The sequence below is a fragment of the Eumetopias jubatus genome, unplaced genomic scaffold, assembly GCF_037043125.1.
Source record: "Eumetopias jubatus isolate StellerSeaLion01/CBP00866 unplaced genomic scaffold, mEumJub1_p1.0 scaffold_10, whole genome shotgun sequence".
Classification (NCBI taxonomy): Eukaryota; Metazoa; Chordata; class Mammalia; order Carnivora; family Otariidae; genus Eumetopias; species Eumetopias jubatus.
In genome coordinates, this window is record NW_028274816.1 from 128,287,149 (window position 1) to 128,311,605 (window position 24,457).

The 24,457-nt window shown below is 40.0% G+C and overlaps 1 protein-coding gene across 1 annotated transcript in view; it reads right to left on the minus strand.

Moving 5' to 3' along the window:
* Nucleotides 1-24,457, minus strand: part of METTL16 (methyltransferase 16, RNA N6-adenosine) — an 80,889-nt gene that overhangs the window by 12,959 nt on the left and 43,473 nt on the right. Inside the window, exons 7-8 of the mRNA XM_028109414.2 lie at nucleotides 8,982-9,051; nucleotides 7,857-7,946 (exon numbers count right to left, since the gene is read on the minus strand). Coding sequence (XP_027965215.1) covers nucleotides 7,857-7,946; nucleotides 8,982-9,051 — 160 coding nt within the window. The remainder of the gene's footprint in view (nucleotides 1-7,856; nucleotides 7,947-8,981; nucleotides 9,052-24,457) is intronic.

Here is a 24,457-nt window from a genome sequence, read left to right on the forward strand (position 1 = left end):
CAGCGGGAGGGGCCTCAAGTGCTACTTTGTTGCATCATTGAAAATACAGTAGATCGAAACCATAAACTGAACAATAACAGTTCTTAAATTTTAAAATATGCTTTACCTAGCAGGGCTCTCTATAAATCTCTTGAATCCTCCCTCTTAATTTCTAGATCTCAGTGATGCAATCAGTCGAGAGACTTTCAAATGAGGTACAACTTGACACAGATCCACGTAGCACCTGCTATGCTGCCTGTTGTTAACTATAGCTAAGGCAAAACCTCCCAGAGAAGCCACAAGCTACAAGAGATCATTAAGTTCTCCCTAGGATCTGCAGGAAAAGATGGGAGTCATTCACTAGAGATCTGCTGTAGCCACAGCCTCCTTGTTTTAACAAAGCAACCTCCAGAATGGTCTTGAGCGGACAGGAGTGCTCTTGCTCTTGGCCACTGCAGTGGAGTCCTTGCTGTTCTGCTGTACTCTGAATGGCTGATGCCGCTCGCCCGGCCCTCCAGAAAGAAGCTGAATGCCTGAGAGCTGTGATTCTGCACAGGCTCTCACTATTTGGAGAAAGAGAGCCAAGGGCCAACAGTGACACCTGACTAGAATATCGACAGGAGGTGTGCCGGGAGGGACAGTCAGACTATCTTACCAACTATGCCTTATTTGAATGTGTATCAGCTCTGCTGCCACGAAGTAGATTGAATATTTTGTTGTCTAAGGGTGTAACTCCCTTATTAACAAACAGTTCAGTGGGCATATCTACTGCTATCTTAATCTGACAGGTTACTGTTTAAAATGTCCTGAAATCGGGGCACCTGGCTGGCTGGCTGAGTCAATAGAGCATGTGACTCTTTTTTATTATTATTATTTTTTTTTGAAGATTTTATTTGAGAGAGAGCAGGGGGAGGAGCAGAGGAGAGGGGAAGCAGGCTCCATGCCCAGCAGGGAGTCTGACTGGGGCTTGATTCCAGGACCCCAGGATCATGACCTGAGCCCAAGGCTAACTGAGCCACCCAGGTACCCATCACTTTTTTTTAAATGATTTTTTTTTTAAGATTTTATTTATTTGACAGAGAGACACACGAGAGAGGGAACACAAGCAGGGCGAGTGGGAGAGGGAGAAGCAGGCTTCGGGGAGCCCGATGAAGGACTCGATCCCAGGACCCTGACATCATGACCTGAGCCAAAGGCAGACGCTTAACTGACTGAGCCACTCAGGCGCCCCATGATTTGTTTTAAAAATGATTTTATTTTTAAATAATCTCTACACCCAATATGGGGCTTGAACTCACAACCCTGAGATCAAGAGTCGCATGCTCTACCAACTGAGCCAGCTAAGCACCCCTAAGAGCTTGTGACTCTTGATCTCAGGGATTGTGAGTTCAAGTCCCACACTGGGTGTAGAGATTACTTAAAAAAATAATAAAATAAAATGTCCTGAAATCATCCCTGGGATATATGTAATAACGGTAAAAAGTAAAAAAGCAAGGGGCAGAAAAGTCTATGTAGAATGCTATCTAAGAAGGGCTGGTTTTATTTATTTATTTATTTAAGTTTTTTTGCGGGGGGCACCTGGGTGGCTCAATTGGTTAAGCAACCGACTCTTGATTTCGACTCAGGTCATGATCTCTGGGTTGTGGGATTGAGCCCCGGGTCAGGCTCTGCACTGGGCATGGAGCCTGCTTAAGATTCTCTCTCTTCCCACCTCCACCTCTCCCCCCAAATAAATAAATAAAGACTCTTTTCTTTTTAAGTAATCGCCACACCCACCATGGGGCTCAAACTCATGACCCCAAATTCAAGAGTCTCATGCTCTTCCAAATGACCCAACCAGTCGTGGTAGTCTGAACCCTACATGTATATTTCCTATGTTAAAACACACACACACACACACACACACACACACACACACACACACACACACACACACACACAATGGAAGGATAAATTATAATGACCCATGGAGAAGGGAAGGATTAGGATGTTTCAAAGAGACAAGAGAAGCTAGACTACTGACTATACCTTTTTTTTTTTTTTGAGATTTGACTTTGAAGCCATGTATCTTTCACAATTACAAAATTAAATAGCTCACAAAAAGAAATCCCTAAGAAATGAAACAAATGAACCTACTAACTGTGTATGGGCTTGGTGGCATAAATCCACAAAGAAACATTCCAAATGACTTTAAAATCTATCAGGAGTCAGTCCGCAAGGACAAAAGAAATGAAAAAAAGAACAAAATAGTTATTTTCACAAATCATTTTGCTGATGGTAATGTTAATTTTGAGACTGCTGGAAGACATGAACAAACATTTCTCCAAAGAAGACATCCAAATGGCCAACAGACACATGAAAAAATGCTCAACATCGCTCAGCATCAGAGAAATACAAATCAAAACCACAATGAGATACCACCTCACACTGGTCAGAATGGCTAAAATTAACAAGTCAGGAAACAACAGATGTTGGCGGGGATGTGGAGAAAGGGGAACTCTCTTACACTGCTGGTGGGAATGCAAGCTGGTAAAACCATTCTGGAAAACTTGAATACAGAGCCACCCGGGAAAAGTTGAAAATAGAGCTACCCTATAACCCAGCAATTGCACTCCTGGGTATTTACCCCAAAGATACAAATGTAGTGATCCGAAGGGGCACCTGCACCCCAATGTTTATAACAGCAATGTCCACAATAGCCAAACTATGGAAAGAACCCAGATGTCCATAGAAAGACGAATGGATAAAGATGGGTGCATATATACAATGGAATACTACTCAGCCATCAAAAAATATGAAATCTTGCCATTTGCAACGATGTGGATGGAACTAGAGGGTATTACGCTAAGTGAAATAAATCAGAGAAAGACAATTATCATATGATCTCACTGATATGTGGAATTTAAGAAACAAAACAGAGGATCATAGGGGATGAGAGGAAAAAATAAAACAAGATGAAACCAGAGAGGGAGATAAACCATAAGAAACTGTTAATCATAGGAAACAAACTGAGGGGTGTTGGAGGGGAGGGAGGTGGGGGGATGGGGTAACTGGGTGATGGACATTAAGGAGGGCACATGACGTAATGAGCACTGCGTATAAGACTGAATCACTGACCTCTATCTCTGAAATCAATAATACACTATATGTTAATTAATTGCATTTAAATTTAAAAAATCATTAGAGATAAAAACTTTTTGAAACTGCTGTGGTGAAATGTGGGTCAAAACGAATAATTATGTTAGCATGGTTGAGGACTAGCCTGTTTTTTTTTTTTTTTTTTAAGATTTTATTTATTTGACAGAACGAGTGAGAGACAGCAAGAGCAGGAACACAAGCAGGGGGAGTGGGAGAGGGAGAAGCAGGCCTCCCGCGGAGCAGGGAGCCTGATGTGGGGGTCAATCCCAGGACCCCGGGATCATGACCTGAGCCGAAGGCAGACGCTTAACAACTGAGCCACCCAGGCGCCCCGAGGACTAACCTTTTTAGAGCCCCCAGTTTCCTCATATAGAAAGTGGGGAAAATACCATCTACTTTCACTTGACTGTTGTCAGGTTTAAATAAAAATGACATTAATGTGTGTGATGCATTCAAATAACAACAGAGACTATCTCCAGTGCTTCAAATCTATTAGATCTATTAATGTCCTGTTCACAATGTTGCACCTTAGTACAAACCCTACACCATTCCTTTTAACATTCAAAGAAAACTTACTGAGCACCAGTCAGATACTGACAACTCCTCCATGAAGTCAGCTCTGACTAGACCAGCCAGATCTGCTTTCATTTTGGGAACTCCCTAACGCCTGACCATTCATTTCAGCACTTACTCAGTTATAATTCCATAGCAATGCTTTGTGTGTGCTTCCCACCCATAAAACTTGTCACTGAAAGGACAGAAAATGGTGTGTTTTTTCTTCGGTATTATCACAATGAAGATCATACTTAATAAGTAACTAAGAAAAGAGTCCTTCTGGACTCTGGCTCTGGTTTTGCTCAAAGCTCAGCTCCTTAATCCATGCATCTGTTTTACAGCCTGCTGTATAGCCCGGTATAGTACTGGTTTTCAAACCATTTAACAGCAGCATCTTTTCAAGAAATAAAATCAATACTAACATTGATGCAAGCAGATCAGCTCTGGTTAAAATGAGAGCAAGGCCGGAAGTACTAACCTGACATCTGCCCCAGCTGTCATTCCCCTGTAGCACCCTACACAGAATCCCTGATCTATCTAGAACCAGTGTGAATACCTATGCAGTAGTAAGGACAGTACTGCCAGAACCCAGCTCTGACACTAACAAGGTTACCTGATTAATTTGACCCTTTCCCTCCATCTGCTTTCCAAAATCCCTCTAGTTTTACTCCCTAGACAGGAAAGTCTCCAGGCTTAAAAGAAATGTCTTGAACACAGAGGGCTAATTTTTTTAAAACCAGAGTTCTAGAGTAATGCTCATACCAAGAGTGCACAACTTACTGGGACCACATTATTTTTCCTTCTTATTTTAACAAGTGTTAAACTTCTGAAAGCAGGGGCACTTGGGTGGCTCAGTCATTAAGCGTCTGCCTTCGGCTCAGGTCATGATCCCAGGGTCCTGGGATTGAGCCCCGCATCGGGCTCCCTGCTCAGCGGGAAGCCTGCTTCTCCCTCTCCCACTCCCCCTGCTTGTGTTCCCTCCATTGCTGTCTCTCCCTGTCAAATAAAAAAAAAAAAAAAACAAACTTCTGAAAGCAAAGCAAAGCTAAAATAACACCCTGAGCAATTAGAGGAGAAGCTGGGACAAAGAGACATTCTAAGTGGCTTGTTAAATTTGTAAAGAACAGTCCTCACAATATGCTTCCTTATATTCATCATCAGTCAGGAATGATTGTACAAAAATTCTATCAACACTAAGACTCATCGTTTTGTTGCTAAAATAAATCCAGACAAGAGCAGTGGACTTAGTGTAGGCACTTGAATCAGAATTTTTTTTAGCATTCAGCACCAACAGAAACACAGTCAGTGGGCCTGAGATAAGTGAAAACAGAAGTTGCCATAGTAACTTGCGCATTTACCCTAAAAAGGCAGGAGTGGGGGTGGGGTGGGGAAGTAGGTCAATATTTCTACTTCTCTAGTCCTTGGCTTCCTCTCATTGAAAGCAGCATCCTCCTATCTCCCCATCCCTAACGTGAACAAGAGGGGAAAAAGTCAGATAGGCATTTCAAAATGCAAGGGGTGGGGAGAGGTCCAGGTGGAGGGAAGGAGAACCAAGAGGAGAGCCCACTGAAAACCTCACCAGTGCCCTGGGACTACCCCTGGGAAAGCAGCTGCTGATCAAGGGAACCAGTGCTAAGAAACTGTTGCTGGGTTACTGCAAATCAGAAATTGCCATTTTCCCTGTAGCAGTTTGAGTGCACCTAATGGAACACTTGGGAACGCATTATTAACAGCTTTGAGTTGAGGGTAGTGGTGGGGAGGGAGTACTCTGGCATGGGAGAAACCCAAGGCCCTTTGCAAGAATGCCTCTTTGCAAGAGGCATTCTTTGATGGTTGAAACTACAAATAGAGCTCAAGCATGGCCTAAAAGACAGGGAGGGAGAAGGTTCCTTTTCAAAATAAGCTAATTCTGCTGACACAGAAACACAGTGCCCTTTGATATTTTGATCTGAAATGCCTACTAATCGAAGAGGGCAAAGGTAACTCTGGGCTCTGAGATGGCATGGAAAGTGCCAGAGCCCATTATAAGCTCTTGCACCTGCGGTGCCAACAAATGCAGGAAGCAGATTAAACAAAAAGCATTTGGAAACAGGCGCAGTTCCACCTTCCTGCAACTGTTAGTATCCTCACAGGGATAACCCAGTGTCTAAAGAGGGATAACCTAGGGCATTACTAATGATTTTAACAATTTGGTGTGAAAACCCCAATATTCTAGAAAATGACAGAAAGGATAATCCTATAGGGAGGTAAAAAAAAATTAGGACCATCTTTTTAAACAGTGGACATTTCAAACACTGACCTCTAGTTTCCCTACTGCACTGTATAGAGGTATAGACTTCTACATGATAGGTCATTCAAACTTGACTGGGAGACACATTTCTTTCTTTCTTTTTTTTTTTTAAGATTTTATTTATTTATTTGTCAGAGAAAGAGAGAGCGAGAGCACAAACAGGGGGAGCGGCAGGCAGAGGAGAAGCAGGTCCCAGCTGAGCAGGGAGCCCGACGTGGGGCTTGATCCCAGGGCCCTGGGATCATGCTGAGCCGAAGGCAGACGCTTAACCGATGAGCCACCCAGGTGCCCCTGGGAGACTTCTTTCAACCCAGCAGCACACCTAGTAGCAAAGTGCAGAAAGGACAGGCTGAGTTTTCAATGTGAGCCCATGTATCAGAAGCATCTGCAAACTGTTGTGGTTTCTGCACATGTCTCTACTGCTCTAGACACAGCAACATTTAAGGTGACTTGAAAGACCAAGTGCAACTAAGCCTTTGGGAGAGGAGCACCCAGAACACGCATATTGTATGGACAGGGGGTCAGAAAGCTGGAGGACCAGGTTATCAGGCCCCCACAAATACTACAGGAGTACAGCGCCGAGCAATGTACACATAAACTTAACATGGAACCATGGCTCCAGCAAAAAGGTTGATCACTCTTGTGAAGGAACTTTGAGAATAAACAGATGCTATTCTATTACCACCTCTCAGTACAGCCCAGAAAAATTATTCAGTCTAACCAGTTCAGAAGTATTTTTCCTTTACCCACAATAGCACAGAGGACAAAGAGAAGTTGGTATAACAAATTATTATTATTTTTATTATTATGTTATGTTAATCACCATATATTACATCATTAGTTTTTGATGTATAGAACAAATTATTTTTTAAAACATTCTATTCCAGGGGCACCTGGGTGGCTTAGTCAGTTGGGCATCTGCCTTAGGCTCAGGTCATGAATCCCAGGACCCTGGGATCGAGTCCCGCATTGCATCGGGTTCTCTGCTCAGCAGGGAGTCTGCCTCTCCCTCCCTGTCTGCCCCTCCCCGCCGTTTGTGCACTCTCTCTCTCTCTCAAAATAAATAAAATCTTAAAAAACAAAAACAACAACAAAAACATTCTATTCCAGAAAATGTTCAAGCTTATTAAGCAGATGCAAAGTAGAGAGACTAGAATAATGACCTATTACCCAGCTTCAAAACTGACCAATATTCTACTGGTAATTTTAAAGCTAACACAGAACCTTTTACTGGAATGATCCCTGAATGTTACATATAAAAAGCCTGCAACTCCAAACAGCAATTTCTGTATTCCCCAATAACCCCAGGAAACAGCTTCTCTATGAAAGTATCAAACTAAACAGACTTCAATTTCAGTCCTTAAAGAATATCCAACAGAATAATTACATTTGCAAGGTGTTTCTACAGGTTATATTACCTGAACTTTTAATTCCCGAAAGACACACTTCTAATTCATTTATATATGCTGAGCAAGAATGTGTTGCACAAACCCAGAGAAAGGCTCCATGGTCACCAAAGTCAGCCTTCTAGGACTTTTTTTTTTTTTAAAGATTTTATTTATTTATTTAATAGAGAGAGAGACACAGCAAGAGAGTGAACACAAGCAGGGAGAATGGGAGAGGGAGAAGCAGGCTTCCCGCTGAGCAGGGAGCCAGACGTGGCGCTTGATCCCAGGATGCTGGGATCATAACCTGAGCTGAAGGCAGACGCTTAACAACTGAGCCACCCAGGCGCCCCAGGACTGTCTTATTTCACAACCATTTCCCATTCTGAAATAAGCATTTGGGGCAAACTTCAGGGAAACCAAGGCAGTACAGATTTAGTTCATTTGTGATCTACTAAAACCCATCATGTGCTGGAATTTGGAGAAGCTAAAGCAAAGTCTTTACTTACTGGTACTGTAACATCATCATAAAAACTCCAAGCTAAAGCCCATCTCATTGTCCGACCTTGACAGAACTCAGTGTAGGTAACTTTAGGAACCTGAAACCAACAAACATGTCATCTTATCAAACTGAAGTAATTCTACCAGTATGTTTTGGGTTGTTGCCTCATGTTAATTATGTGTTGGTTTTTCTTTTTATCAGTTAACAAACACTACTATCCCAAAACAGTTATGCATAGCTATCTAAATTATCTCCCAACAAAGTTGTGTTTTGTTTTGTTTTTTCTCTCCTAAAACATTAGAGAGAATTTAGAGTTCTGGTTTCAAAGTCCAAATATTCAAAACACCCAAAATAACACAGTTCTTCAAAGAACCACTGGTAAATGATTCAAATGGTTTTTTTCTTTTCTTTTCGGAAAGAGAGCCACCAAAGCCTGGCTAGATACAACTATGCAGTCTCCCTTTTGTCTTGGATTTTAGGGGAAAAAAATGAAACCACTTTGTTGCTGTTAGAATTTTAAAAAAGAAAAGGTGTGATAGGGAAAACAGGATGGGTACAATGTCTGAGAGAAACCAGAAATCAGAAACTTGGTCTCTACCACTGACCACACATTTGACCCCCTTCTCTGAAAAGTCATCTGGTTCATGCTTACTTGTGCCCAAACACCATAAACTGGGAGAGGAGTCAAGGGGCAGTATTAATTTGCCACCTGCTTTTCAAAAGAGAAGCAAGGGGCTGAATTCATGTGGACTGCACCATAAAGGGAAGCAAACTTGCACGAGTATCATTCTAGTTCTAGCTGATCTTTGATAACTAGGTATGTGACCCAGAACAGGCCCCTAACGTATGTCAGTTTCTGCGATCATAAAGCAGTCAGATGTGGAGTGAGTGGCAGGCAGAACCAAGTGTTCTGATTTCTGGTATCTCTCTGACATTGTACCCATCTTGTTTGCCTCCATCTTTTCTCTAATTGTCAAAGAAGGCCTTTTAAAAATAATTTATAAAAAGCTTCTTTTACAAAATTAAAAAATAAAAACAAAACACGTTTAGAGTTTTAAGGTATAAAGGAAAATTCCATACTCTAACTCCCATCCAAAGTAGATGTATCAGAATAGTATTGACAAAGACTTACCCCTTGTATGCGAAGTTCTTCCTTCAGAGGAGCCAAGCTGCATTTTTTCCCGAGCATACAGCTATACCACCTAGGGAAAAAAAATCAGAGAAGTAAAACACTGTTTACATGGTTACATTTTTAAATTAACCATTTTTCACATGAAAAAAATGGGAACTCACAGCAAAAAATTTTTGAGTTAAGTTATAAGTAACAATAACAAAAATTTTATTTAGACAAAGAGCAAACCTAGCAAAGGAAAACAAAGGCACCTGGGTGGCTCAGTCCATTAAGCGTCTGCCCTCAGCTCAGGTCATGATCCTGAGGTCCTGGGATCAAGTCCTGAGTCGGGCTCCCCGCTCAGTGGGGAGTCTGCTTCTCCCTCTGCCCCTCCCCCCCTGCTCGTGCTCTCTCTCTCACATAAATAAATAAAATCTTAAAAAAATAATAATAATAAAGTAAGGGAAAACAAGCCAAAAGCAACTTAAAAAAACCAAAAACCACTTAGCCTCTCCAATGATTCAGGGCTGTACATATTTGGAAAGAGAGTGAAAAAGAGAGACTCCCCTGTGACACTCAGAATAAAGGCCATTTGGCCTTTAGGACAGAAATTAGTTAATAAATAACAATAAAAACATGTATACCTGAAACTACTACAGTGTATGTCAAATTATACCTCAACTAAAAAAAGTATAAACACCCCCCATACCATCTTAATAAAAACTGTAAAATCTGGCATGTACCTATACTCTGAGATGGCCTCATCTGCAAATGATTTAAGGATATGTATTAGTGTTTCAAAAGAATATGAAGTCAATTTCTTCTATAGTAAACACAAATCTAGAAGAGGGAGTGGGGAGAAGATGGAATGAACTGGTTAAAAGGTAAAATAGAATTCAGCCTACGAAAGATTAACTACTATACATTCTATCATAAGCAACTAGGAAACCTGGCAAAATATATGTAACAGTTGTTTTTCAGACATAGGACAACTGCAGTGAAAACCTATAATCTCCAGGAGAGAAACCAGGTGAGTCCCATAATTGACAAAGCTTACTGCCTAAAGGAAATTTCCAAGCAGCAATACAGGGAAAGGAAACTCAGAGTCCAATAATCTTGAATTTTTGAGCAAGAGCCTGGATTTCAAAGGCCCAGGCAGTAAGGATTTGAAGAGCAAAATACAAGAGAGGAAGGACTTGCACAGAGAGAGAATTCTAGGCATCTGCAGAAAAGTTCCCTGGAATATTTTACAGAATAAGGATTTGCACTTGTGAGGTGGAACTCCATGAAACCAGGGAAAAAATTCCCAGAGGGGCCCCTGAGTGGCTCAATCGATTAAGCATCCAACTTTGATTTCCGCTCTGGTCATGATGTCAGGGTCCTGGGACCAAGCCCTGCGTTGGGCTACACGCTCAACAAGGAGTCTGCTTAAGGATTCTCTCCCCACCCCCAACTCTCTAAAATAAATATTAAAAAAAAAAAATCCCAAAAAGCAATAAGCTGAACAATTCCTGGAGTCCAGACATAGCTAGACTAGTTTGCAGTTCTACTGGCCAGAGCAGAAAGCCCTTGTTAATAAAAAGGGCATCTATCTAGTGGAGTCCTAGAAAGGATACTGCTTTGTAATGAGTCTAGAGGCTATTCTATATTTACCCTATTGAAGCTTAAAAGTAAAACTCAAAAGGCTCAAAGATCACAAGTAACTTAAGCATCAGAATCTGACATTCTTTAAAGGAACACGATGATACAGCACCCCAAAACATAAGTAAGATTTGCAATGTCTAGTATCCAATAAAAATAACCAGATATTAACAAAACATGGACATGGTGAGGAGCATGAGGGAAGATATAAAAACCAACCAAATGGAACTTTTAGACATGAAAATTATGATACCTAAAATGAAAAATTCACTGGATGGGATTAACAACATACCAGACTCTGCAAAAGAAAAGACCTGTGGAAGACACAGCAACAGAAACTATCCAAAATAAAGCACATGGGGGGAAAAAAGACTGGGAAAAAAAAAACAACACACACACAGCACGACGTGACCTGTGGGACAGTATCAAGCAGCACACATTAAGTGGTGTTTCAGAAAAGGGGTACAATAATAATTAATTAGACTAGAAACAGTAACAAGAGAATCATAGTTTTCTTAAACATTTAAATCTTATATAAAATGTTTAAAGTATGACGACATTGGGAATGATATCCACCCTCCACTTCTATTCAAAAATCGTACTAGAGATTCTAGTCAGTACAAAAAAGTGATAAAATGCATACAGACTGCAAAGAAAGAAAACTGTCTTTCTTAACAGAAGACATGACCATCTATGTAGAAATTTCTTTGAAATCTAGGGAAAAGCTACTAGAGTAAATGAATTCAGCAAGGTCACAGGATAAAAGCTCAATATAAAATCAACTGTATTTCCTTATAGTAGCAATACATAACTAGAAATTAAAATTTAAAAATTCAATTTACAATAGCTTCAAAATACATGAAATACTTAGGAATAAAATTAACACAATATGTGCAAGAAAACCATCAAACACTGCTGAAAGAATTCTAAGATCTAAATAAATGAAGAGCTATGCCATGTTGGGATGAAGATTTAACATTGGTAAGCTATCAGTTCTCTCCAATTTGATCTATAAAAATTGATAAAATCCCAACCAAAATCCCCGTAGGATTTTTCATAGAAATTGATAAACTGATTCTAAAATTTATACGGAAATGAAAGATTTCAAATAGCCACAACAATTTTTTGAAAAAGAACAACAAAACTGGAGGACTTACACTACTGAATTCAAGACTTATTATAAAGCTCTGATATTAAGACAATATGGTAATGGCATAAATATAGACATACAGATCAAGAGAATGGAATGTAGTCCAGAAACAGATTCACTTATATTATCAGTTGATTTTAAACCAAAGTACCCAAAGCTTACTTTTCAAAAGACACTGTTATAAAATTAAAAAGGCAAACCACAGACTGGGAGGAAATACTTGCAAAATACATCTGACAAAGGGCTTGTATCCAGCATATATAAGGAACTCCTAAACTTAGTAAGATTAATAAACAGATAAAAAGAGATACAGGGAGACTTCTAGTTTCTAGTCCAACATGTAAGAAGTTAGAAGTCAGTACACTGTTTAAAGTAAAAAACCTAACCATCTGAAAAACTAAAAACTCTTCCTACATCCATCACAGAGCAACTCAAAGGGAAAACAACTGCCTCTAAAATTAGACTACCAGGTGAATATAAAGAACCACAACTCACTAAACAGAAATCCAGGAGCAAACCACCATGGCAATCATTGCTAAGCTAGGGAAACCTGAATTGTAACTGAAAAATTGCTGGAGACGCAGCATTGACAAGTCTGAGAAATAAAAACCCCAGGAGGACTCCATCATCAGGACCCCAAACTTCTGTGAATTTTACCTCCAGGAGCTTGACCAGGTCCACAGTGAATATGGGAGAAAAAAATCTCTGTGCTTCCAGCAGGAAAAGAGAAAAAGGGGTAATTTTGAAATAGGCTAGAGCATCCTGTTCTTAACAAGGCCTGACCTCAAGAGAAACTAGTTAACCAGATCCTAGCCTGTTGGGGTATTATGAGAACCTAACTGACCTGGAGGAATGGCATCATCCAACTCCAGCCTACTTTAGCAATCCTGTCCCAACAAGGGAGAGGGGGAGGAGGTAAGGAGGGACTGAGAAGCATGTGTGAAGTTCACAATCCAGAGGCACAGACTCACTAAAAGACGGAGACCTACTCACAGGACATGTTTCCCCTCTCCCCACACCTCACCACCACATTACAAAGGCCTATTTATATTTACAGCAGTTCCTTCTACCCAGTATATTATGTCCTTCTATCAAGAAAAAATTACAGGGTGCCTGGGTGGCTCAGTTGGTTGAGCAACTGCCTTCGGCCCAGGTCATGATCCTGGAGTCCCGGGATCGAGTCCCACATCGGGCTCCCAGTTCAGCGGGGAGTCTGCTTCTCCCTCTGACCCTCTTCCCTCTCGTGCTTTCTATCTCTCATTCTCTCTCTCTCAAATAAATAAATAAAATCTTTAAAAAAAAAAGAATTACAAAACATACTAAAAGGCAAAAAACAGTTTGAAGAGACAGAGCTAGAGCATCAGAACCATACATGGTAAGAGTGTTGGAGTTATCGGACTAGGAATGTAAAACAACTATGATTAAGACGCTAAGGGCTCAGGACGCCTGGGTGGTTCAGTTGGTTAAGTGTTGGCCTTAGGCTCAAGTCATGATCCCAGGGTCCTGGGACTGAGTCCTGCATCGGGCTCCTCGCTGAGCAGGGAGCCTGCTTCTCCCTCTGCCTGCCACATCCCCCTGCTTGTGCTCTCTCACTCTCTGACAAATAAAATCTTTAAAAAAAAAAAAACACACAAGATGCTAAAGGGCTCTAATGGATACAGCAGAGAGCATGAAAAAACAGATGGGCAATGTAAGCAGAGAGATGGAAATTCTAAAAAAGAACCAAAAAGAAATGCTAGAGATCAAAAACACTGTAACAGAAAGGAAGAATGCCTTTAATGGGCTCATCAGTAGACTGGACCCAGAGGAAGAAAGAATCTCTGAGTCTGAGGCTATCTCAATAAAACTGTCAAAAGTGAAAAGCAAAGAGTAAAGGCACAGGAAAACAAAACAAAACAAAAAAACACAATACAATATCCAGGAACTATGGGACAACTACAAAAGGTGTAAAGTATGTGTGACTGGAATTCCAGAAGAAAAAGAAAGGTGCAGAAAAAATATCTGAAACCATAATGGCTGAGAATTTCCACCAAGTTCATGTCAGACACCAAATCACAGATTCAGGAAGCTCAGAGATCATTGAGCAGGCAAAATGCCAAAAAAATTATACCTAAGACATATGATTTTCAAAATACAGAAAACCAAACATAAAGAAAAAATCCTGAAAGAAGCCAGAGGGAAAAAGCTACACTATTTACAGAGGAACAAAGGAAAGAATTACATCAAACTTCTCTTAAGAACCATGCAAGCAAGAAGAGAGTGGAGTGAAATGTTTAAAACACTGAGAGGAAAAAACCCACCAACGTAGAATTCTGTTCCTTGCAAAATGCCCTTCAAAAGTGAAGGCAAAATAAGACTTCCTCAAACAGAAATTGAGGGAATTTGTTGCCAGTTCCTTTTCTAGAGAACTTCTCTTGACATTTACAAGACCTTACAAGAAGAAAAATGGTATCGGGTCAGAAACTCAGATCTATATAAGAAAAATGGAGAACAAGGGAGAAGAAGAAATAAGTGAAGGTTTAAAAAAAAACCTAAAAGTTATTTTTTTTTTCAAAAAATGATTTTATTTATTTATATGAGAGAGAGAGCACACACGCGAGCAGGGGAAGGGGTAGAGGGAGAAGCAGACTCTCTGCTGAGTGGGGAGCTCGATGCGGGACTCGATCCCAGGACCCCAGGATCATGACCTGAGCTGAAGGCAGACACTAACTGGCTGAGCCACCCAAGAGTCCCAAAACTTTTTATTTTTATTTTCACTGTTTTTCAAAACTTTTAAAATTTTTAATGGCTGTAACAGGTAACAGTTTGTTAAAAATAACAATACCAACAATGTATTTGATTATGTATGCTAATAAATATATACGTATAAATGAATGACAGCAAAGATATAAGGAACATGAAGGAATTTTTATATTTACAAGTTTTATCAAAATATAGCATATATAGTAAAATTATCCAATTTTAAGTATATAATTCAATGAGTTTTGACAAATGTGTATATTACCACCACCACAATCACGATATAGAACATTTACATCACCCTAAAAAGTTCCCTAGTGACCCACTGCAGTCTTTGCCCCCCTACCCCAGCCTCTAGTGGCCGCCGGTCATTCTGTCTTAATCGTTTTGCCTATTCCAGACTTTCACATAAATGCAATCACAGAGAATTTTTTTTTATCTGGCTTTGTATTTTTTTTTTTTTAAAGATTTTATCCATTTGACAGAGACAGAGATAGCAAGAGCAGGAACACAAGCAGGGGGAGTGGGAGAGGGAGAAGCGGGCCTCCCTGCGAGGAGGGAGCCCGATGTGGGACTCGATCTCAGGACCCCGGGATCATGACCTGAGCTGAAGGCAGACGCCCAACAAATGAGCCACCCAGGCGCCCCTCTGGCTTTGTATTGTAAGTACACTGGCAATTGGTTCCAACTTAATACATTAAATAATAGAAATAAAAATCTCATTGTTTATAGAAGTATGAGAAATACTATTATATTGCTATAGAAATAGTTTGCACTAACCAATATTTTGTTTTCATTGTTTGTGGATTTAACAATAGGTGACTGCCCCTATTTTTGTTTAGTCAATCAGTTTTCCCTTTGAAAAGACAAATTATTGTTTAACCTAAACTACTTTAAACAAACCTGGGTAAATTTACTTATAGCATAATCAATTTCATTTGGTGGCTTTAAAATGTTTGGGACAAAAACAATATGCTCCCTTTAAGAAGACAGTAGAGAAATCATTATTTCAACAGAGAAATCATTAACCAGGAATTAAAAGCCTTTGGTACGTTAGGAACAAGATGGAAAAAAGAAATTAAGAGCAATTAGTGCTCACACAGTAACCATATAAAATAGGTTAACACCTTTCCTTTAAAATTAGCATTCCTGAACATATTAGATCAGAATCACCAGAAACCAAGAAACAGCCCAGAACAAAGACAAAAGAAAGATAGTATACATTTCCTCAGGAGATGAAGGAAAGTAAATATTTATATAAGTAAGTCTTCTCACAGTTAAATATGTCCTTGGTAGTTAACAATAGCTTGGTAGAGTTCACATTTCTTTTAACCTTGCTGTAAGCTGAATACTATATTGGAATCTTTTAAGATTTAATCTCATCAATAACTTTTCTGCAGCATTTATATTTCTTAAAGGAAAAGCAGAAGGGCGCCTGGGTGGCTCAGTCATTAAGCCTCTGCCTTTGGCTCGGGTCATGATCCCAGGGTCCTGGGATGGAGCCCCATATTGGGCTTCCTGCTCAGTGGGATGCCTGCTTCTCCCTCTTCCACTCCCCCTGCTTGTGTTCCTGCTCTTGTGCTCACTCGCTCTCTCTTTCAAATAAGTTATAAATAAAATCTTAAAAAAAAAAAAAGTAACAGGGTGTATTAAAATTCTGAGTTGACTTCACTTCAGAAAATGCCTACCCATTAGATCCTAGCTACTCTCAACAGGCATCTTGTGACAACTAATCAAAATGCAAGTAGAAAAAAAAAATGAACAAAAGGAAAATCTAGTTACCCAGGAGACTCTGAACCCATTACACTATTTTAATGATGAAAGTAGCACTCTAGTCATTACAGCATTTAGTAACTCCTCTGAGACAGTAGCTTTCAAGAAAAATTATTTTGAAATAATTTCAAGTGTACAGAAGAGTTGCAAGATTAGTACAAACGATTCCAGTATACTCTTCACCCAGATTCATCAATCAACATTTTCCTCCATTTGCTTGCTCTGTGTTTTTTTAAAACCAATTGAGAGTTAGCATCATCATGCTCCTTTCACCCTAAATATTTTGGCACGTACATTTTAAAAACAAGGACATTCTCCCTCATAACCACAGAACAATTATCAAATTGAGAAAATTTAACACTTGCATAGTACTATTTATATTGGGAATACAGTCCATTTTCAAATGTCACCAATTATCCCTATAATGTCCTTCATGGCAATTTTCTCCCCCGATGCAAGATCCAATCTAAGATCCTGCATTTCATTTCTGTGTCAAGTCTCTTTAGTCTCCTTCAATCCTGAACAGTTCCTCATTCAGCCTTTTTTTTTTTCATGACCTTTATATTTCTGGAGAAATATTTTACAAAACCCTTCCAAGTTGGTTTGTCTGAAGTTTCCTCAGAGTTAGGTTGAAGCTATACACAATGGGCATAAAGAGCAGAGTGCTATTGTGTCCTTCTGGGTGCAGCGCATCAGAAAGGTGATCACCCGCTCAAGGTGGAATCCCCCAGGCTTCTCTACTGTAAGGTTACCATATTTCTTTGTGATTATAAGTCATCTGTGGGGAGATACTCTGAAACTATTAACATCCTGTTTCTCTTCAAATTTTCCACTGTTGATCTTCCATGAATCAATTATTAAAATAATGATGGCAGGGGCGCCTGGGTGGCTCAGGCGGTTAAGCAGCTGCCTTTGGCTCAGGTCATGATCCCAGGGTCCTGGGATCGAGTCCTGCATTGGGCTCCCTGCTCGGCGGGGAGCCTGCTTCTCCCTCTCCCTCTGCCTGCCTCTCTGCCTGCCTCTCTGCCTACTTGTACTATCTCTGGCAAATAAATAAATAAAACCTTTAAAAAAATAAAAAATAAAATAAAATAATGGCCAAATGGTGATTTTTCTAACTTTATTCTTTCTACATGTATTAGTTGGCATTCTACTATAACAACTTTTCCTCTCTCCTCTTTGCTTATTTTATTTAATGGCTTAAAACCCATTATTGTCATTATTTATTATGAAAATCATATTGTCTCCACCCCAAAACTGCTAGAACTCATACAGGAATTCAGTAAAGTGGCAGGATATAAAATGCACAGAAATCAGTGGCATTCCTATACACCAACAAGAAGACAGAAGAGAGAGAAATTAAGGAGTCGATCCCATTTACAATTGCACCCAAAACATAAGATACCTAGGAATAAATCTAACCAAAGAGGCAAAGAATTTGTACTCAGAAAACTATAAAATACTCATGAAACAAATTGAGGAAGACACAAAGAAATGGAAAAACGTTCCATGCTCATGGATTGGAAGAACAAATATTGTGAAAATGTCAATGCTACCTAGAGCAATCTACACATTCAATGCAATCCCCATCAAAATACCATCCACTTTTTTCAAAGAAATGGAACAAATAATCCTAATATTTGTATGGAACCAGAAAAGACCCCGAATAGCCAGAGGAATGCTGAAAAAGAAAAGTAAAGCTGGCAGCATCACAATTCCGGACCTCAAGCTCTATTACAAAGCTGTCATCATCAAGACAGTATGGTAGTGGCACAAAAACAGACACACAGATCAATGGAACAGAAGAGAGAGCCCAGAAATGGACCCTCAACTCTATGGTCAACTCATCTTTGACAAAGCAGGAAAGAATATCCAGTGGAAAAAAGACAGTCTCTTCAACAAACGGTGTTGGGAAAATTGGACAGCCACATGCAGAAGAATGAAACTGGACCATTTCCTTACACCACACACAAAAATAGACTCCAAATGGTTGAAAGACCTCAATGTGAAACAGGAGTCCATCAACATCCTAAAGGAGAACACAGGCAGCAACCCCTTCGACCTCAGCCGCAGCAACTTCTTCCTAGAAACATCGCCAAAGGAAAGGGAAGCAAGGGCAAAAATGAACTATTGGGACCTCATCAAGATAAAAAGCACAGCAAAAGAAACAGTCAACAGAACCAAAAGACAACCGACAGAATGGGACAAGATACTTGCAAACGACATATCAGATAAAGGGCTAGTATCCAAAATCTATAAAGAACTTATTAAACTCAACACCCAAAGAACAAATGATCCAATCAAGAAATGCGCAGAAGACATGAACAGACATTTTTCCAAAGAAGACATCCAAATGGCCAACAGACACACGAAAAAGTGCTCAACATCGCTCGGCATCAGGGAAATCCAAATCAAAACCTCAATGAGATATCACCTCACACCAGTCAGAATGGCTAAAATTAACAAGTCAGGAAATGATAGATGTTGGCGGGGATGTGGAGAAAGGGGAACCCTCCTACACTGTTGGTGGGAATGCAAGCTGGTGCAGCCACTCTGGAAAACAGTATGGAGGTTCTTCAAAAAGTTGAAAATAGAGCTACCATACGATCCAGCAATGGCACTACGGGGTATTTACCACAAAGATACAAATGTAGGGATCCGAAGGGGTACGTGCACCCCAATGTTTATAGCAGCAATGTCCATAATAGCCAAACTGTGGAAAGAGCCAAGATGTCCATCGACAGATGAATAAAGAAGATGTGGTATATGTGGTGTGTGTGTGTGTATATACACCACACACACACACACACACACACACACACACACACACACACACACACACACACACTGGAATATTATGCAGCCATCAAAAGGAATGAAAGCTTGCCATTTGCAACGACATGGATAGAACTGGAGAGCGTTATGCTGAGCGAAATAAGTCAATCAGAGAAAGACATGTATCACATGACCTCACTGATATGAGGAATTCTTAATCTCAGGAAACAAACTGAGGGTTCCTGGAGTGGTGGGGGGGGAGGGATGGGGCAGCTGGGTGATAGACACTGGGGAGGGTATGTGCTATGGTGAGCGCTGTGAATTGTGCAAGACTGTTGAATCACAGATCTGTAACTCTGAAACAAATAATACATTGTATGTTTAAAAAAAAAAAGAAGATAGCAGGAGGGGAAGAATGAAGGGGACTAAATCGGAGGGGTAGACAAACCATGAGAGACGATGGACTCTGAAAAACAAACTGAGGGTTCTAGAGGGGAGGGGGGTAGGGAGATGGGTTAGCCTGGTTAAAGAGAGCACGTTCTGCATGGAGCACTGGGTGTTATGCACAAACAATGAATCATGGAACACTACATCAAAAACTAATGATGTAATGTATGGTGATTAACATAACAATAAAAAATTAAAAAAAGAAGAAGAAGATAGCAGGAGAGGAAGAATGAAGGGGAAAATCGGAGGGGGAAATGAACCATGAGAGATGATGGACTCTGAAAAACAAACTGAGGGTTCTAGAGGGGAGGGGGGCGGGAGGATGGGTTAGCCTGGTGATGGGTATTAAAGAGGGCACGTTCTGCATGGAGCACTAGGTGTTATACGCAAATAATGAATCATGGAACACTACATCAAAAACTAATGATATAATGTATGGTGATTAACGTAATAAAAAAAAGAAAATCATATTGTCACAGATTTGGCTTGAACTGGCTCCTATATCCTTTTGACATGTCATATTTTGAGCACTTGCTTATTTTTTGGTATTATAAGACATTCCAGGCTCTTAAACTTACCTTTACCCAGCACTGGAATCACCCATTTCTCCAAGGGGCCTGGTTCCTTTTAGTGGGGATTGGTTATTTTATATTTATTTACTTTTTAAAAGATTATTTATTTGAGAGAGAGAGAGAGCGAGCAAACGAGCATGAGCAGAGGGAGGGGCAGAGGGAAAAGCAGACTCCTCACTGAGCAGGGAGCCCCAATGCGGGGCCCAATCCCAGGACCCTGAGATCATGACCTGAGCCGAAGGCAGACGCTTAGCCGACTGAGCCACCCAGGCACCCCGGGATTGGTTATTTTAAAACACCAAATCTTAATCTGAAGTGTAATGTAAAAAAACAGATAGAAGCAGAGGTTTGGCATGTTAAGTGGCAATGAGCATAGTCTAAAAACTTCTCTAGCTGTAGAACCTAACATTTTGCTGCCTATAACAAATTACCAGAATAAATGCCCCTAAGTATGCAGCAGAGTAGCCCTAATGTCTATCCAGTCTCAAAATTTTATATTTAAAGTACCGTAAATTACAAATCCACATGGCTAAAAATAAACTTTCATTCTATGTTTTTCTTAAAAAAGTAAATTCACACACATTTTTACATGTGCAAGAAACACTATAACAAGATTCTCCAAGAGTGGGGCCAAGGCTTTTCATTCTTTGGTATTTCTTTCTATTTAAACATTTTTTTACATTTTATTTATTTATTTGAGAGAGAAAGCGCATGAGTGTGGGGATGGGCAGAGAGAGAGGGAGAAGCAGACTTCCCACTGAGTATGGAGCCCGATGCAGGGCTTGATAAGGGCTCAATTGCTGGATGCTGAGACCACGACCTGAGCCAAAGTTAGACACTTAACCAACTGAGCCACCCAGGCGCCCCTTGGTATTCCTTTTTGTAATTGCCTGATGAACTAAAAATACATGTTTTATTGTAACAACTCTCTTCTCTGACCGCTTAAAGTAGAACCAGTGACTACCTACTATAGGTGGATATGCCATAAAAACAGATACAGCTAGCTCGTCATGGCATGAGCAACTGGATTCAACCTTTTCTCCCTAAGACCTGAGCAGTCACCAATCAACAACGCTCTGCCACATCAAACTTGAAAGGAATTAAACTATGATACATAAATTAAGGTGATGAAAAGCACATAAACTGATTCATTAAAAAAAAAAATCATATAGTAGCCCCTCATCCTTCAAGCTGCTTATTCTTCATCCTCCTACTTGAGTAGGAAGAAAAAAATCAAAATACAGCATCTGTCTCCTGTGGAGCTCACAATTAAGAAATACTTTTAGGTTTAAATTGAGAAAAAAGCTCTTCTACCTGGAGAATAGGCTGGTATACTATCTGTCCCCTAATACATTTCTACATTCTGTATCTGTGTAGTGAGTTGGTACACTGGAGCAAGGGGTGCATTTCTTTCTAATGACACCCAAAAAACACTTTTATTGATTTGCAACCCTACAATGGGTCCCAATCAAAGATGAAACCAGAGGTCAAAGACAGCCATTCACAATAGTCTCATTAGATTTATCTGTAGCAGTTCAGTAACAAACGAGAAGTGGTATGTTTTTTTGTAACAATGAGAAAAAGAATAAATATAATGCCCAATTATAAGGAATTACTTAATTATGGACTGTTGTCAAGCTATTTAAAATTACTGCTATGCACATACCATTAACCACAAAGAAACAAAGGAATGAAAAAAATAAAGTTAAAAACAAAAGCAGAAGACAAAATTATTGGTATTCATGATTACAACTGTGGGAATGAAAAAAGGGGAAATTGGCAGGAAATGCACCCAAAATAAGTTCATAGTGTGTCAAAGTGCTGAGATCAATGTTTTCTTCATTTTCTAATTTTCTCTAAGGGTGATTATTTTAAAAAGATTAAAATTATAGGGGCACCTGGGTGGCTCAATCAGTTAAGCATCCAACTCTTGGTTTTGGCTCAGGTCATGATCTCTGGGTTGTGAGATCAAGCCCCATGTCAGGCTCCACACTCAATGGAGAGTCTGCTTGAGAGACTGTCTCTCTCTCTCCATCCCTCCCCTGACTCGTGCACACTCTCTCTAAAATAAATAAATAAATCTTTTTTTTAAAGGAAAGATAAAATTATAAAAAATAGTAGTAACATCTAATATTTAGATAGCACTTCAGTTTACATGTACATTCATATGTAATTTCTCTTTATTCTCTGAACAACTAACTGTAGGAGGTATTATCCCAATCTCATAGACAAGAAAAATCAAGTGGCTTACCCTTTTATAAAGACAAGTCAAAGTTTATAGGAAAATGGAGTCTTTCAGCTGAAGAACTGATTAAAAGCCCAGTTATAAAATCTACAATTATTCCCTGCAACTATTACTTATAGTACCCCATAACTATACTAGCACCTACTTTAAAAAAACAAGAGGGGAGGGGTGCCTGGGTGGCTCAGTCAGTTAAACATATGCCTTTGGCTCAGGTCATGATCCCAGGATCCTGGGTTCCAGCCCTCCATCGGGCTCCCTGCTCAGCGGGGAGCCTGCTTCTCCCTCCCTCTGCAACCCCCCATGCTTGCTCTCTCTCTCTCTCACTCTCAAATAAATAAATAAAATCTTAAAAATAAAAAAATAAACAGAAGGGGAGGGGGAGTTCTTTATTAAAATAACATAACAAAGTACTTGCAACATCCTTTCAACACAGTGGACCACACATGTAAATCTACTGAATTCCTACAACAGTTAAGATGATCCTCTTTGATATTCATTATATCAAATATGTGTTCATTTAATTCTATGACCCACTATTATTATCCCATTTTACCAATAAGAAAACAAAATTTAAGTCAAAGAATTACATTCAAAAGGCACAGATTATTCGATTTATTGCCCATCACCAAATATGTAGAGTATATACAGACCCAAGAAGTATCTACCATCTGGTAGGGGGTAGGGATTAGAAAGGAAAAAGCAAAAAGAGGAAAAATGGTAAAATCTGTATTAAGTTAGAACTTTGCAGATACAGGGGCGCCTGGGTGGCTCAGTCATTAAGCGTCTGCCTTCGGCTCAGGTCATGATCCCAGGGTCCTGGGATCGAGCCCCACATTAGGCTCCCTGCTCGGCGGGAAGCCTGCTTCTCCCTCTCCTGCTCCCGCTCCCTCTGCTTGTGTTCCCTCTCTCACTGTGTCTCTGTCAAATAAATAAAATCTGAAAAAAAAAAAAAAAAAAGAACTTTGCAGATACAGATCTCTGGTTCCTGGAAAAATCGTAAAATAACTGCCATAAAGGGCATCAGCTTCAGACCTAATAACCAATGACAAGACTGGAATTAAGGCCATGAGGAGTCTGACCAAGTCTGCTGATCTATTTAGAAGCTTTGGTGAGTGAGTCTCTAAAAAAGAAAATGCTATGAAGTAAGCTCAAGTCACAGGCACAAAACATGAAAGGTAAGGATGACAAGCACTTATAAATCTTCATCAGCACTAGAAAGGCTATCTACTCAGAAGTCTAGCCACATGCTGGAGCTGCAGCCGCCGCAGAGGGTGGTGGGAAGAGTACTAGACCAGAATCAGGAGATCCAGGTCCCGAGCTTCTAATCTGTAAAACTAAGATACTGAATAACTTTACCTCCCAAGAGCTTCCCGGCTGTAAAATTCTTTAAGGTACACAACCACACTGCAGGTGCTGCTGAGCATGACTTAGGTGAGGCATGAATTGTAACAGGGAGATGAGGCATCTTGAGTGCCACCACTGAGATCAGCCCAACAAATTTAACTGATTTCACCCCATGTTACAAATTCTGCTTAGTTCCTACACTTTTTCAGTAATAAGAAGAAAAAAATTCTAGAGGGATAAGCAGCAGATGGTAGGGTTAAAATACTTGTTTTTAGTCACTTATTCAGAGCTTCAAAATATAGGCATACCTCATTTTTTGTGCCTTCTTTTATTGCACTTCACAGATTTTTCTTTTTTTTAACAAATTGAAATTTGGGGCAATCCTGCATTGAGCAACTCTACTGACACCATTTTCCCAATAGCCGTTGCTCAATTTGTGTCTCTGTGTCACATTTTGGTAAATCTCCCAGTATTTCAAACGTTTTCATTATTATAGTATTTGTTATGATGGTCTGTGATAGTACTACTGTAATTATTTTGGGGTGTCACAAATCACACCCACGTAAAATGGTGAACTTGATCAGTGAATGTTTTGTGTGTTTGACTGCTCTACCAACCAGCTGTTCTCCCATCCCTCTCCCTCTCTTCTCTATTCCCTGAAACACTATGATACTGAAATTAGGCCAATTAACAATCCTACAACAGCCTCGAAGTGTTCAAATGAAAGGGGGGTCCACTTCTCTCACTTTCAATCAAACGCTAGAGGTGATTAAGCTCAGTGAGGAAGGCATGTCAAAAGGCAAGATAGGCC